This window comes from Eleutherodactylus coqui, chromosome 3 (genome assembly GCF_035609145.1).
Source record: "Eleutherodactylus coqui strain aEleCoq1 chromosome 3, aEleCoq1.hap1, whole genome shotgun sequence".
Classification (NCBI taxonomy): Eukaryota; Metazoa; Chordata; class Amphibia; order Anura; family Eleutherodactylidae; genus Eleutherodactylus; species Eleutherodactylus coqui.
In genome coordinates this window covers 94,944,252-94,961,434 of record NC_089839.1, presented here as the reverse complement: position 1 = coordinate 94,961,434, position 17,183 = coordinate 94,944,252, and the positions used below count along the sequence as shown (strand labels likewise).

Here is a 17,183-nt window from a genome sequence, read left to right as displayed (position 1 = left end):
AATAAAATAGCAACAACAAAAAACCCTTCTTGCACACTTTCCCCTCTTCATATAAAAAACAAACAAAAAAAACACATCTTTGGTATCATTGTGTATTGGTATCTGTAACAACCTGTACCTTAAATTGAACACACTATTTATGCATCAGGTGTAAAATTGTTAAAAAAAAAGAAACTAAAAAACTGAGCTAAAATACTTATTTGTTCATTTCACCTTCCAAAAAAACGCAATAAAAGTTTTCAAAACAGCCACGTATACTCCAATATGGTACCAATAAAACTACAGCTCGCCATGCAAAATACAAGCCCTCATAGAGTTACGTTTGTTGAGAAATATAGAAAGGTTATAGGATTTTAAATGCAGCGATGCAAAAAGGAAGTGTGCAAAAGTGGAAAAAGCTAAAAGCAAATATATAATTTTGGTATCGTAGTAATCGTACAAGACAGCAGAAAAAATGATCATGTAATTTATGCTGTAAAAGTAACGCTGCAAAAAAATAATAGCAGAATTGATGTTTTCTCTTCCTGCCCTCCAAATAAAATTAACAGAAGTTTTACGAAATATTATATGTACCCTAAAAGGGTTTGAAAAAAAACTACAGTTTACCAGGCAAAAAATAGGCTCACACGTGGCCATGTTAATGGGAAAATAGAAAAGTTATGGCTTTTGAAAAGTGGAGATGAAAATCCCCCAAAAATCGTTGTGTCTTTTTGGCCAAAATAGGCAGTGTCCTTAAGGGCTTAGGTTAACAACTATTTTCACACCCTTATGGTATTTATTTAAGTCTTATTTCATGTTTCATGCCTGTTTTAATGCCTGTTTTATTTTTTTAATCACAGCCAACTTCCCCTACTACTCCGAATAAACCTGATGTACCACTTGACTGGGCTTCTGGTGTAACCCCAAAGCCTGACCCTACAATTATTAACAAACATATAAGGAAATTAGTTGAGGTAAGATCACTTCTTTTTTTATTGTTATTTTATAATGTCATGTGTTATTTTTCATAATTGGATATTCCATGTTATAACTAAAAGATACATTCATTAAATTAATGTATGGCTATAATGTTCTAATAGTGATATGCTAGTGAGTGCAGCTGCACATTTGAATTGGCTGCCTGAAGTCTCAATTGAGGGCCCAAACATAACTAGGCTATTCTGTTTGCCAAAAATGCTGGAATTAAATGGAAACCTGCTAAAACATTTTGCTAATAGCAGGCTGCACAGTTGTCCAGGGTTTTCACAATCCAAACAGAGTCCTGGAACGGAATGAATGAAGTTTAACACAAATGTCTCACTGTGATAGATGTGGATCTCAAATCAAATACCTATGCTGAAAAGCTACTTAAGCATAAAAATCCTTATTGCTCTTTATCTTATATTGGTAAAATGTAAATTTTATTAAATATAATTAAAATTGTTGGGGGTCAAGAGGCCAGGGATAACACCAACAAAACCCTTCTCCCGATAAAGGAAGGTAAAAAACTAAAATCCCCTTTCTGTTTAATATCAGAGATGCAGAAAAAGCCTTTGACCGTGTTCACTGGAGTTTCCTCTGGGCATCACTCAAGCAGATAGGCATAGGGTAGAGATTCATAGACAAAGTTCTCTCCCTCTATAACAAACCATCGGCCCAGGTCAAATGGGATACAAATGGGATACTTTCAACGCCATTCTCCATTAATAACGGTACCAACCAGGGTTGCCCTCTATCTCTGTTACTCTTTGCACTGTTCATGGAACATTTTGCTATAGCCTTGTGGCAGAACCCCAGTGTACACAGTCTCAGCAGTACAAGGCCCCATTATATGCTGATGATCTGCTTCTATATGTTACCCACCAACAAATTTCACTGCGATCAATTTTAGCAGACGTCCAAAAATATGAAAAACTCAGTAACTTTAAAATAAATATCATTAAATCATAAGTGCTAAATATCTCCTTCCCTTCCTCTGAAATTCAGCACCTATACCAACAGTTCCCATTTAAATGGAGAAATTCCCATATCAAATACTTAGGCATACTAATCCCCTAGGATCTCACTGCTCTATACGCCTTGAACTATCTCCCCTTGCTGGATCGCACATTAAAAGACTTGGGGAACTATGACAAAAAATATCTCTCCTGGTTTGGCCGAATAAACGTGCTAAAGATGGACGTCGCCTTTCGCTTCCTTTACTTATTCCAGACCCTGACTATCCAGCCTCCCATAAACTTCTTTAAACACCTTCAATCAGCCTTCACGCAATTTATATGGGGAGGAAAATGCAGTCGCATCAGCCATCAAACCCTCTCAAAACCTAAATCCGCAGGAGGGGCAGGGCTTCCTGACCATAAGCTTCACCACATGGCCTCCATGCATCTTAGATTGTTCGACTGGCACTTCCATGGGAAGTCTAAACAATGGATTAAACTAGATACGGAAATTGTTGGAACTTCTCTAAAATCGCTGCCTTGGATCTTGCCCTCAACCAGACAGCACAACAATGTTAAATGTTCCCTTTTTGCCCCCGATCTCCTCACCACATGGGATAACATCACTGCAAAAAACATCTTATCCAGAAATAAAGGCCCTCTAACTCCCCTCTTCCATAATCCTGATTTTCCCCCAGGTTTTGCGACTACGGGATTCATGGGGTGGTCTGAGTGGGATGACACTAAAATCTGCTAAATTTTGAACAGAAATAGGAAACCCTCTTTCACTAAATGTAAAAACCTGCACCCAGAAGTCTCACTCTCATGGTTTTCATACATGCAATTTTCACACTTTCTCAACACTAACATATCCACCTCTGCATTTACAGCCCCACTGACTCCATTTGAGACTCTATTCCCTAAAAAGTCGCCTCCAATCAGAAGCCTCTCACAAAATTATAGCTGGTTGAACGACGGTCTATCCACTCGGGACCCCGTCTTTATGGGTTAATGGGAAAATGAGCTTGCTACAACCATAACACCAGAAGAGTGGAGCAATGCATTTCTACTGTCCCACAAGCTGCCCATGGCTTGTAAAGCTCAGGAAAAGAATTATAAGCTAATAAGGTGGTGTAGATGCCCAGCACTGCTACATCATATACATCCATCTATCTCACCAAGCTACTGGAGATGCGACTTGAACACTGAAACCATGCTGCACTTGTGGTGGGACTGTCCTTCACTTAGAACATTCCAGAACATAGTATTCTCTACCTATACAAAACTTACCTCCCAGGATCCATCTCATCAATAAAGAAGGATATCTTACTCCATTTCTTAACCACAGCATGTGCTGTTATCCCCAGACATTGGAAGACTCCGCAAACACCCACTAATCTTGAGTGGATCAAGGAATTGAATGAGATCATGTCAATGGAGGAGATGCTGTCTGAGGATTCAGACTCACTGAGAAATTTATCGCAATATGGAGCCCTTGGCTAGAGTTTCAAAACACTGCTGATTTTCAGGTCTTGTTAAAATAACCCCTAAATCAATGGGCATACCTCACAGTACCTCCCAATTCCATCCTTTTGATATGTGTCTGTTATTTTCCTTATAAAAAAAATTATTTTCAATTTTATTAGTCATTTTATTCCTTTCCCTCCCCTGCTCTCTCTTCACTGTTTCTTTCTCTATCTGCTTTCTGATACATTCTACTTCTGAGTTAACAATACTAAATCTGCTTAGACTTCAGATGCTTAGTTATTTCTCTAATCATAATAACTACATTAGAACCATCCTTGGATCAAGCAATGTGAAAGTTAAAACTGTTGATTTCATAAGTTCTAGGGGATTTCCCTGTCCTATAACAATATAATGTAAACATCAACAAATTACAAAATCAAAAAAGTGAAATGTATAAAATATGTTTTGAAATTACATAAGAAAATGTTAAGGTTACCGTTTTCATACATTTATATGGTCCTGCGAGACCTTTGTGCTATTGCTTATTTTATAATATTCACAAAACTTTAATAAAAACTGATTGAACATAATTAAAATGTCCTAAGAAATATGTTCAGTAGCTTTTTAATTCTATTTAATAAAAATTATATTTTACCAATTTGTGATAAAGAGCAGTAGGTTTTTTTTTTTATATTTACATAGTTTTGCTCTGCCCCACACTTCATGACACCACCAGCGGAGTTTGCTACCATAGACCTCCTTAAGGAGAGGAAAAGACAAGAGAGGTTAAATATTTGCCCCCTAGTACACTCTCTAGAGCTATCTGTCCCTACAGAAGGCTTGCAAGCAGAAGAGGATGTTGCTGTCAGGCAGTGTACCATGGAGGTGGTGGTTCCATGCCTCCTCCATGTGGTGTGCACTAGTACCTCTCTTGGTCGGGGTCCTTGGCCGCTACTCATGCTCTGGACCCAAAGCTGTGTTCTTGAGACTTCCCCCATCTGCATCAGCATCTCTCGGTGGTGTGCAGAAGGTCTAAACATTCGTATTAATGTTTGTCCCATCACTTCTGGGCACTGTATCTATTCTGGGGACGTAAGGGGCAGGACTACAGGAGATGCTGCGATGATTGTCAATGATTATGGCTACGTTCATAATTTGAACATGGTGTCTGATCTGTGGTCACTAGTATTTTGTGGGCAGCATTTCTTCCTCACAGTGGATCTCCATAAATTCCCAGCCTATGACCTAGATAGATCCTGCTGAGCCAAGTATATACTCCAGTCCAATGAGTTAGTAGGTGTCCCGTGTATATGTGACTATTGTCTTTATTGCCTTATACTTTCTCCGTCTCTATCCCTTCCTTTTGGATAGGGGGACAAAGAAAGCTCCTCAAGATCTAAAGCTGACTCTAAAAGCAGGACAGCGAGATGGGGAATATATAATACAAATTTAGAGAATTGTTGTAAGAAGCAGTTATGTCCCTCCCGTATTAATCACATTCTCTTCCCTTATGGAAGAAATGAGATCCATAGTAAGGAAGGAAGGGCCATCTTCCATAGTTAAAATTTCTAGTACCTGTGCAGCAAGTAGCACTATTGATGCCCCTTCCTAAAGAAGTGGACAAGGAAGAAAAAGAGGGGTGGAGCAAAACCTGTACAGTCATGTTTATTGTGAAGGATGAAACTACATATATGGTGAAGAGAATAGAGTGGTATCTTCAATGGTGGAGGTGCTGCTTGACCAAATGACGCACCACCTGCATGGGCGGGACAGAGCAAGAGAATAGGACTAAAAACTAGTGTTGCGCCTGGAGAAGGCGCAACACTCCAGGTTTAGGCAAGTAAGAAGTGATCAAAGGTGTGGAAAGCTTCTTTTATTTAATAAAGTACGTGATCAGCTTATGAAAACGCGTTTCGGCTATAACCCCTATCAGTTCAGCTGGTGTCTAACCCTCATGAGTTTCTATTACAAATACATATAATACATTTTGTCTTTTTTTCTACTCTTCCACCTTCTACCTCTAACTTTGCCTTCTAATGTGTACTATATAACTTGTATGTTTTAAACGCTAGCTGAACTGATGAAGGGGTTATCCCTGAAAGACGTTTTCATATGCTATTAAATAAAATGAGAAGTTTTCCACACCTTTGGTAACTTCCTACATGCTTTAACTGGGAGTGTTGCACCTTCTCCACTGCTAGTTTTTAGTTCTATTCTCTTCCTCCCCCAAGAAAGCTGACCATAATCCACCAGATCTTCCTGTACGACTCTGAATCCCAGTTCACAGAGTCTGATGTAGAGACAGAGGAAGAAGAGAATATTAATTCTGTACCAGAAAATGATAAAAATACTATTTTGATCCAGATTATCTTGATTTTCTGCTTAAAGCAGTGTGGAGCACAGTTAAAGTGAAGGATGTTAAGTAGCACAGGTCTAGTAAAGATTAGGTGTTTGGGGGCTTATGACCAAGAAGAGGAGAGTTTTTTTCAGTCAACTTCAATTTGAAAAAAGTTATCTTGAATGAATGAAGAAAATCTGAGAAAAGACTGATGGTATCTAAAGAGTTTAAAAATAGACTTCCCTCTAATGATTAAGAGGCCTCTCTATGGGAAGAAATACTAAAAATTGACATACAAATAGCTAAGGTTGTAAAACATACTAGTATTTCATTTGAGGACTCTTTGCAGTTGTTTAATCCAATGGATGGGAAGGCAGACAACTTCCTTAAAAAGGCATGGAGGCATCAGCTAATCTTATCCAAACTAATATTGCTGCCATTACAGTTGCAAGATCCATTGTTCTATGGATACATCAACTAGATGATCAGATTAAGTTAAAAAGAGCTAGAGAACAGTTACTTGAATCGATTCCTCTTCTCAGATTGGATATGGGGTTCCTTGTGGATGTCTCAGTGACAGTGCTATTGACTGTCCTTCATTGGGCCAAGAGGAACTGGTCCCCTCACTTAACATTGAATCTCCTTTTGTCCTATTAGAAGCAGGTCTTCTCCATTAGTGTCTGGTCCTTTACCCTTGAGTAAAAAAAACTTCAACTCTCAGGCAAATGCTTAAGAAAAAAAGCATATCAGCCTTTACTAGTTTTTTTATGTCCATTTGGCTGACAATAATTGGATCAAGAGGTCATCAAATGTGTCCTCCATCATGCATATGGGCAGCAGTTTAATTGAATACCTGCATCACATGACCTAGCCATATATAACACAAGTGCAGTGTAACCAGCAGCAATTTTACAGTTGAGGGCACGACAGAGAAGCTGCATCACGTTTATATGCCTTTATAAAATATGGTTTCTTAAGGCCAGATATTCTCATATTTCTGTTGGGTGTGAAAGTCTATATACAGTAGTTATATTGGAGGGAATAGAGAAAGAAGCCGCATCATGTTTATATGCCTATATACCATGAGGTCTGTTAGTAATAGGGGCAGATATTCTAGAGAGGATATATTGCTGCTGGTTGGGAATGCTTGTATACCAGCAGAGAACTTGAATGGGGTTCTACTGGAGGAAGCAGAAAAAGTTGCTGCATCATGTTTATATGCCTATATGAAATGTGGTCTGTATATTGCGATAGGATATATTTCTGCTGCTGTCAACATACATAGCAACAAAACAGACAGACAGACAGAATATGTTGTGGTGTGGGAACTATTGCAGTTCTCTGTTTGAGGTGTCAAATATCGTTCAAAGTCGCCAGCCCGGCTACTACCAATTATTTGCAGACCTTATGCATCTAGCAGTTGGGTTTGGGGAATTCAAATATGCTACACCAAACAGGGACAGCTCACAAAGATACAAGCTGTACTCTGTGCCCTTCTATTCATATATATCATGTCTCCAAGGGATTGCGACTTATTTGGTTGGCAGTGCATTTTTTGTTAAGAAAAAACAAAAAGAAGACCAAACAGGGAAACAGGAAATACACTCAGTGCATTTCAGCAGCCTCAGATGTCATTCAAAATCTCCCAGTCCAGCCACTACAAATTATTTGCAGGCCTTACACAGTGATTTTCTGCAAACTACAAAGTTAGCTGTTAAGTTACATAAAATTACAGCAAAAAGTAAGCAAAAAAATCCTCTAAATTTAAAAAAATAAATAAAAGGAAACATGAAGGAAGCAAGGAGTAAGGGGCTTGTCGAAGGTGGTAGAGGACCAAGTTGGCACTTCAAACAACTCCCGGCTGAAGCAACAGCTATGAGTATTGCAGGAGGTTAGGCAAGCCCAGTACCATTCCTTAGAAGTGGTTCTGCCCATGCATTACGTATACAGCACACAGAACAGGTCATATAATGGATGACACAGCATGCCTCAAGTACTACCACGAGTACAGTGCCTCAACGCAAGCATTGTATAGCTAGTTGCAATGGAAATACTGCCCTTCATGCTAGTGGACACAGATGCTTTCGGCAACGTGATGATCCATGCTAACCCACAATACCAGATGCCCAGTTGAATCTCTGATTCCTAGTCCTGTGTTCCTTTTCCTTGTCTCCTGTTCCATGTTCCTAGTTCCGAGTCTCCCCTCACTGGTCCATCCCATGTCTAGTACCTTCCCTAATTAGGCTCTCTATAAAAGCCTGGGCTTGCCACTCCCCTCCGTGCCTCCCGTGCAGCCAGTAAACCTACTCCTCTCCTACACCTGCTCCTTACAAGAGAAGATTGCTAACTCGTGTACCAGACCTCGGCTATACCTCCTGACTACATAATTGTTTCAACCCTCCGCACTGCATCACCATCTTGTGAACCAGACCCCGGCTACTCTTGGACCATGCTGTAAGTGGATACAGCACAAGACTTCAGTCCTATGCTAGACTCATGACAAAATAAACACGCCTCCAAAAATGCAGTCCGCAGTGGCCACTTTAAAGAAACAAATCACGGAACTACAAGCCTTCTGCGCCTCGTATCAGGAGAAGGTTTCTAATTTAGCAAAAGAGGTAGATGAGTTACAGCAATAAGTACATGAGTCGCACCATTCAGAGGCCAATGTTCGCATCTTGCTACCATCAAGATTTGGCGGTGACCGCCGCCAATACAGAGGGTTCTTAAACCAATCTTGCATCTACTTACAGATGAGACCTGTTCCGTTTATCAATGACTGAAAAAAGGTGATGTTATCAACCTGTTGGAAGGGGAGGCGCTTGCTTCGGCCTCACCTTATGTGAAAAACAACAGTACCCTTCTTGATAACCTCCGTACCTTCATTGTGGTTATGAATCAAGTGTTCGATGACCCAAACTTTGGTGCAATAGCCAAAAGAAAATTGCATAATATCCGACAGGGTCAGCGTTTGGTCGCCGAGTATACAGCGGATTTTCATCGCTGGGCCAATGACACTGTGTGGAACTCCGCCACGCAGCTTAGTCAGTTCCGAAGAGGACTTTCAGAAGAGATTAAAGATAAGCTGGCCAGAGTGGATACCCCGGATAATTTGGAAGACTTTATTCAATTAAGTAGCCGCATAGATCAGAGGCTTACAGAACAGCGAAAGGAGAAGCTATGGTTTTTCGGAAACCATATTGCAACCAGAGCTAAGGCTGAATCCGCTGTTGTGGAAACTGTGGCTGGGTCCCCTCTGGTTTCTGGGCCTGTCACTCGGGAGACAAGTGAACTAGTGGTCTACATGGAGCCGATTTATCAGGAGATGATCAGTTTTCATCTCATCGCCTCTCCAAAATTTCAAGTTATCCTAGGAATCCCTTGGTTCATACATCATACATATTCTGTTCAAATAAAAGGCCACCGAAAAACCTTTCTGTGGTCAAGTGTTTTCTTGACAAGGGTAAAGTACATAGTTATAGAGAAAAAGAATTTCATCTAGAACCACCAGTCAGCTTTCCATGTTGGATAACAAAGTTACACAACTAATATTAATTTGTAGAAACAGAATCCAATTATTTCAGAAAAATTTCCTATTGGTAATAGAAAGTACATCCATGTAGGGTGTAAGGGTGGTTTCATATCTGGGGGTGGGGGGTGGGGGGATTCGTTTTGCTGCTCCATTTAGAGAGCAGGAAAAAGGAATTACATGGCCGAACTGATCTGTCTTATGATGAAACACCAAATGGACCCCATCGACTATAATGGGGTCTGTTTGGTTTCCGCTCAGCTGCCCGACACTTTACGGAAGAAAAATCGTTGCATGCAACACTTTTTCCTCTATGTTGTGCCAGACCTGCGACGGAAGCTTCAACCGGAGGTTCTAACGTAGCTATGAACCCAGCCTAACAGACACAGGTGTGACTAACTACTCAACAATAGGATAAAATGTGATGAACAGAATGTAGAAAGTTCAAAACTGTTTGTACTGGTAATATTTCCAATTCATCTGGTAATATTTCCAATTCATCACACCGAGATATAAAGCTTACTGTTGTTCAGTTAGTCTTACCACTTAATACTTCCCAGTTCTTCATTTTGGTACTCCCTATAGAAGAATAATTTTGGTGATCGTAAATTTTCCATTTCTCAGCCCTGGTAACCATTAATAATTTAGCAATTAACTGCAGTGTTTCATATTCTGTAAAGTAAAGCCTCAGTGTTACTAACCTCAGAGTTCCTGAAAGTCACACTGTTTTAAATTATGGCAGAGAACATTATCTTATAATGCTGGAAATAAATCTAGGAAATCAAATATTCTAGTCTCTTCACATAGCTGACGGAAAATATTTCAATACATGCGATTAAGGTTTGTCAATGATTTATTGTAACCTCGTTGGAATTTATTGCATGTATTCGGAGACCACTAAATATTTTTACAGTGGCAACAAATATTTATTCAAAGACTAAACTCCAATAAGAATTCTTCTGCTACAACTAAGGCCCTGTTCATATCATGTTTTTCTCTTCATTTAAGGTATACACCGAGAAAAGCTCCCAATGTATATGTTAAGTGCCGCTATGACAGATTCCATCAGACATGCTTTATAATGATATCCATTTAATGTATACGCCATGAGCTTTACATGACGCATCCAATACAACAGACACCGCTATAATCTAGGAGTGATGAATGCCACTGTTACACAATCGTTTATTGCATCTCTCTCACATAAACTATAATGACTTCCATTTGATCGATACATCATGATAAGCTCATGACATACACTTTTAAAGGATGGCTTTGATGGATGACATACAGTGGCATACTCGCTCCAAAATGCAGCCATTTAACTGCTTGGAGGCTCTGGGTAATGCTGACAGCAGTGTCTTAGGAGTTAGCCAAAGGAAGGGGGTCCGCTGGAGCTCCATCATCCTCTCCATGATGCTATTCTGGGGTGCTGATGGGTTGCCATGGCAGCTGCGTACCTAGTCTAGGCTCCCAAGTCTGCCATGAATTGCAGCCTATTAGTCATTTGGCGGGGCTTAATAGACTGCCATTAAAAGTACAATACACTGCAATATAGCATATATGTATATTGCATAAGCAATAGAAATGCGCGAGCGTACTCGCTAAGGCAAACTACTCGAGCGAGTACCTGCCTGCTCGTCTCTAAAGATTCGGCTGCCGGCGGGGGAGACGGTGAGTTGCGGGAGTGAGCAGGATGGAGTGGGGGGGGGGGGGAAGAGTGAGATCTCCCCCCGTTCCTCCCCGCTCTCCTCCGCCGCTCCCAACCCCCCGCCGGCACCGGAATCTTTAGAGACGAGCGGGCAGGTACTCGCATAAGGCACTACTCGCTCGAGTAGTTTGCCTTATCGAGTACACTCGCTCATCTCTAATAAGCAACCAGATGTTTAAGTTCCCTATCAGGACTAAAAAAAATAATTTAAGCTTGAAAAATATTTAAAAATATTAAAATAAATTATCTTTTCCCATTTTTCAGATAAAAAATCTAAAGAAAAAAATAGTGTTTTATCTGTAAAAGTCCAAGTTATTAAAATATTGCATTATCTATTCTGCACAATGTTAAAATTGAATGTATTGAGTACCCTGACAAACAGCTATTTTATTTTAAAAAGGGGGTTTATTTTTTACAAGTAGTAAAAAATAAAAAATCTATATACAATCAGTAGTGCTGTAATTGTATTATCTCTATGCCTAATTTATGTCCAAGTATAAAACTAAGCAGCCACTTCCCCCAATACTTGGTAGGTGTGTGAGTGGTTGTACATCAGTATATTGCACTTGTGCAATACTCCTCCATTTAGCAGTCTGCCCTTCTGCAGAAAATGTCAAGTCTTCTTGGATTTAGTTAAGAGAAATTGCAAAGTTGCTTCATTTTTCTTTTAGGATTAACTGGAGCAATAAAAAAGGTTCCAAAAGTTCAGATAGCCATTAAACAAATCTTAACTCTCGGGTGGTACCATGGGGTCAATTTGACCGAGCCTAGTTCGTTGCAGTCTTACACTTTGAAACTGGTAAAGGAAGCATTGATAAACTTATACTTGAACACAGTTAAAAATTAACATATTTCTTTAAAGTCTGTTTTTAGAAACTATGACCATGACCACGATGGCTATATTTCTCAAGAAGACTTTGAAAGCATTGCTGCTAACTTCCCGTTTCTGGACTCCTTTTGCGTTTTAGACAAAGATCAGTAAGTTGGCTCACACTTTCTTCAATTCTATTATGATATGATTATTGTTAAAGGATCATTATATGATTATATTTGGCAAGCGGGAATGAAAAGCGATGAAACCAAAGGAGGTTTATTTTCCAAATGTATCACAAGTGTGTAATAATTTTAATGAAAACTGCAAATAAAATAAATCTCAAGGTATAAACATGCATCAACTAAAAAGACAACTGTGGCTTTGTTGATTGGCGATTATGAAAAGGAATTAAAGTTCTGTGGGTTCTGTGCCTGCAATACCATGCCAGGCCACTGCACAATGTATACCGTAGAACTGGTGAACAGCTGATTTACGGGGGTCCCGAGGGATGGAGTCTCACTATTGATAACCTATCCTGAGGATAGTTCAAGATGTAATATATTGAAAACAGCATAATATAGCAAATCCAACAAACTTATTAGGGATGAGCGAGTATACTCACTAAAGGCAATTGCTCGAGCGAGCTATGCCTTTAGCAAGTATCTCCCTCGCTCGAGACTGCAGATTTGGTTGCTGGTGCGGGGGAGCGGTGAGTAGCGTCTGTCAGCAGGAGGGAGAGGGGGGGGGGGGGGGGAGAGAGAGAGCTCTCCCCTCCGTTCCGCCCCGCTCTCCCCCGCAGCTCCGTGCCCGCTACCGGCACCCGAACCTGCAGTCTCGGGCGGGGGAGATACTCGCTAAAGGCAATGCTCACTAGAGCAATTGCCTTTAGTGAGTATACTCGCTCATCTATAGCCCTTATCCAACTATTGCAATAGAAAAAGGAGACTGGACATCATCATCACCACAAGTTTATTGTGGAAGTAATTATACCCTGCGCCATTTCAGCTTAACAAGTGCCTTTCTTAAGCAGCCATCTGCTTAAAGTGAACCTGCCACCTCCATACAGCAGCATAAACTATGTTATGGTCCTATGTTAGAGGAGGTGACAGGGGGCCGGGCAATGTATTATATTATACTCTCCCATTCCCTGGTTTCTGCAGTGCCTGCTGCTGAAGATCACACACGGCACTGAACATCCGACTCTTTTCACAGTGCCGTGTGTGCACACTCTCCAACAGAGAGAGTACACGCATGGGACTCTTTAGAGTCTTACATGCTTTATGTCACATTTACTATGTGTTTCTGACACTTTTGTACACTATTTTACTCCGTGTCCTGCAAAGGAGTGTTTTTAGTAGAAAAGAGGGCATGACCAAAATTGCACCAAAAATTTACCACGCACAAAATTAATTGCAATGTTTGGTGTAATACTACAACGAAACAAGAATCACAACACAGTCAATCATAATAAAATAAAAAGACAATCTTTATTATCAACCTATTCTAGGGCTAGGTTCACACAGGGCGGATTTCCAGCGGAATTTCCGCGGTTTGGACACACTAAAAAAAAAACGCAGTTTCAAAACCCGCGGCATTTCGCCACGGGTCGGCTACCAGCATTCCACTGCGGCTTTCTCTCCCCAAAGAGAGGATCAAGGCCGCAGCGGAAAAAAAAAACATTTAAATAGACATGCTGCATATTTTAAATCTGCGCCGCAACGGCAGTTCCGCCTGGCTTTGCCACGATGGATCCCAGGATTAGCGGCCGCAGACGGATTTGCGGCAGTGAATTCTCACAGAGCAATTCCGCGGCAAATCCGCTCCATGTAAACCTAGCCTAACATTAACCAGGAAGGTATAAAGCCATAATAAAAAACAGACTATGCATACCTGAACAAAGTGCAAATAACAGATACATGGCTACCAAAAGACACATTAGAATTAGTAAAGAACTATCATACTAATACCAATAGTAAAATGCAAGTAAGAAAGACGGAAAAATACATCTGCAGCGCCACCTATTGGATGGCAGCATTCCTTCAAATCAATGTGACTTTCTAACAAGTCTTAACAAAGATTGGGAATAGGAAGCCAGAGAACCAAGCACACACTCCTTTTGAGTGCTCTCTTTGGGGAGAGAAGGCTGCCAAGAGGCTTACAGCAACTAAAGGAGCTGAAGAAGCTGTAGGAGTTTCTGGCAAGTGCTCGTTGTGTAGTGCATGTGACAACCATCTCTCGTATTCTTCAGATGTCAGAGCTGTGGGGTAGTGGGACAACACAAAGGCCTTTCCTGACTAAGAAAAACATCCAGACCCAGCTATGTACTGCCAAAACCTAAATCAAGTCTGTCAAAAGTACATGGGAGAACATGTTATAGCCTGATGAGACCAAGGTTGAACTTTTTAGCCATAATTCCAAAAGTAGGATTGGTGCAAATCCAAAAGAACACCAGACCCACAATGAAGATGGTGGGGGCAGCATTATGTTTTGGGGCTGTTTTTCTGCTGCTGAAACTGGGACTTTAGTTAAGGTGAAGGAAATTCTGAACAATTCCAAATGTCAGTCCATTTTGGCACAAAACCTTGAGGCCTCTGTTAAAAAAGAGAAGGAATTTCACCTTTCAGCTTGACAACGACCCAAAGCATACTACCAAATCAACAAAAGAATGATCTTTTTCTGGTGAAGCCAAAATTTTGAAATAGCCCAGCCAGAGCCCAGAACTAAATCCTATTGAAGATCTGTGGTTGACCTAAAGAGGGCGCTACACATGAGATGCCCTCGCAATCTCACAGATTTGGAGTGCTTTTGTAAGGAAGAATGCCCAAAGATAGCAAAGTCAAGCCGTGTCATGCTGACAGACACCAACCCAAAAAGACTGAATGCTGAAAGTCAAAGGATACATCAACAAAGTATTAGTTTTAGGGTGTGCATATTTATGCAACCACATTTTTTAAATTTTTTGTTTAATCCATCCTAAAAGATTTCAGTTTGTTTTTCAGTGGAACTGTACAGATAAGGGGTCACATTGAAGATGGAAATTAATCTGAAATGGTTCTGCTTTGTCAAATTTTTTAACATAACAAAAACCTGGCATTTTAAGAGGGTTGTGTAGATTTTCTATATTCACTGCACATGTGTCCTATAGTAAAGACCACCATGTCCCTATATCAGAGTGTCAGCTGCAGATGTCCCCACAACATTGTGTTAGCCACACATGTCTATTCTATTAACCCTGTAAGTTTATGACCTGGGGGGAGGGAGGCACTGAGCGAAACAGGACATAAATGTATGTCTTGTGGATGACCTGGGCTAAGGAGTGTGCTTTTGCACACCATTTGGTCTGAAATAATTTTTTTTTTACTTTCTTCCAACTTAAACTTGGGTGCGTCTTATGGTCCAGTGCATCATGTAGCTGAAAAAATCTGGTATATGCTTAGAACACATATAAGTCAGTGTGACCTTTATGGAAATGTCATTCATGTGTTTGCACGTTAATATATTTTCTTGTGTTTTTGTTTTCTATAGAGATGGTTTGATCAGTAAAGAAGAAATGATGGCCTACTTTCTGAGGGCAAAATCTCAGTTTCATTGTAAAATGGGACCAGGCTTTATTCACAACTTCCAGGAGATGACATATCTAAAGCCAACCTTCTGCGAGCACTGTGCTGGATTTGTACGTTCATTATATTAATATGCATTGTGAATCTGCTTTACAATCAGAAACTACCGTGTTTACCCAAGAATAAGACACTGTCTTATATTAATTTTTGCCCCAAAAGAGGCACAGTGTCTTTTTTTTGCTGGGGTGGGGGGTCTTATACTCACCTGGTCCGCGGCGTCCCGGTGCCTTGAGCTGCTGGTCTCCAGCAGTGATGCAACAGTTTGCTATGTCCTCAGCGCTGAGGTATCTTCTTTCTGGTGACAGGGCTTTGAATATCCCGCCTCCAGCAAAGAGAGCCCTGTGATTGGATCGAGCGCCAGCCAATCACAGCCGGCGCTCAATGAGCCAATCACAGCCATTCAGTTTTGTCATTCACGAATGGCTGTGAATGATCGAGCGCCGGATCTGATTGGCTGGCGCTCGATCCAATCACAGTGCTCGCTTTGCTGGAGGTGGGTTATTCAAAGCCCTGTGACCAGAAAAAAGAGGATTTCTCAGCGCAGAGGACACGGCAGCCTGCCGTAGCGCCGGGGACTGTTGTGAGGGACTCAGACGCTGTGGGCCAGCTGAGTATTGGTCTGGGGCTTACTTTCAGGGTAGGTCTAAATTTCGGGTTCACATTGGGTTGAATTTTTAAAAGTATAATTAGTGTAGTTTCCACCATAAAGAAAGGTTTTATTTCTGTATTAATACATAGAAGCTAAATTCCCATGGCATTCAGCCAGTAAGTCAGGGGGTCTATGTCTAATAACAAAAAAGAAAAATACAGAGCATAAGGCGTCTATGGAATTAGGCATATGACAAAAAACACAATTAGGCTAACTTCAAACGGGTGAGCGCAATATGGGGCCATGAATCACGCTCCCATATCGCACTCCCCACCATGTGAATTCCCAGAGGATGTGAGGTGTTTTCATTGCAAAACAGCCTTGTATCACATTGCGGAAGAAGCAATCCTCCACCGCGACTGCCACAGCCGTGGCAGGAGGATCGCTGAGTTTCTCCCATTTCTTTCAAAGAGAGACCTTGCAATGCCGCCGCCAGTTCCATTGAAAACAATATACGCTGCAATGTGAGAGAACGCAAAAATATAGAACATGCCGTGATATGTTTCCCACATAGCATCGCCATCGCGGTGCCATACAGAAAAACATTGCTCATGTGTACGACGCCATTCAAAGGAATGGGGTTCATATTTGTGCATATCGCAATGCACAATCTCGCGCAATTTTGACCCCTCAAATGAAGCCGGCCTTAAGAAGAGAAATGAAAGTAAGAGAAGGCTTTGCCAATGCTTATGGTGGCTTTATATAAGCATATTTGCACATGTATCTGTGTGTGCAAAATTTTCATGCACTTTACACAAAGAATAGAACCTATTGATTTCAATGGGTTCATTGAAATCCAGGTCCTCAGAGAAGTCAATGGGGGTGCGCAAATGCATATACAATAGGGTCATAGTGCATTATGTGCCAATCTCCAATAGGCTGTCATGTTGCCACTCACATGAATTGCATGAAACACACACGCAAGAAAAATCTTGGTTCAAATTGCGCTCACATACGTTCCAAGATATTGTATGGTGATTGGCGGTACGCAGTGAATTATGGCCGTCTGAGCCTTACATTCAAAATAATTAACTTGTAATACAGTCATACTTCTGAGTCTGATGTAATTATTACAGGCAGAGACATATGGGAAGCCTGCATGGCAAAAACACCTTGTCGCCTCATGTAGGCCCTTTACA

At 40.8% G+C, this 17,183-nt stretch overlaps 1 protein-coding gene across 1 annotated transcript in view; it reads left to right on the top strand.

Moving 5' to 3' along the window:
* The window catches only part of RASGRP3 (RAS guanyl releasing protein 3), a 79,938-nt gene that overhangs the window by 56,858 nt on the left and 5,897 nt on the right, over positions 1-17,183 (top strand). Inside the window, exons 11-13 of the mRNA XM_066595881.1 lie at positions 840-953; positions 11,824-11,939; positions 15,301-15,448. Coding sequence (XP_066451978.1) covers positions 840-953; positions 11,824-11,939; positions 15,301-15,448 — 378 coding nt within the window. The remainder of the gene's footprint in view (positions 1-839; positions 954-11,823; positions 11,940-15,300; positions 15,449-17,183) is intronic.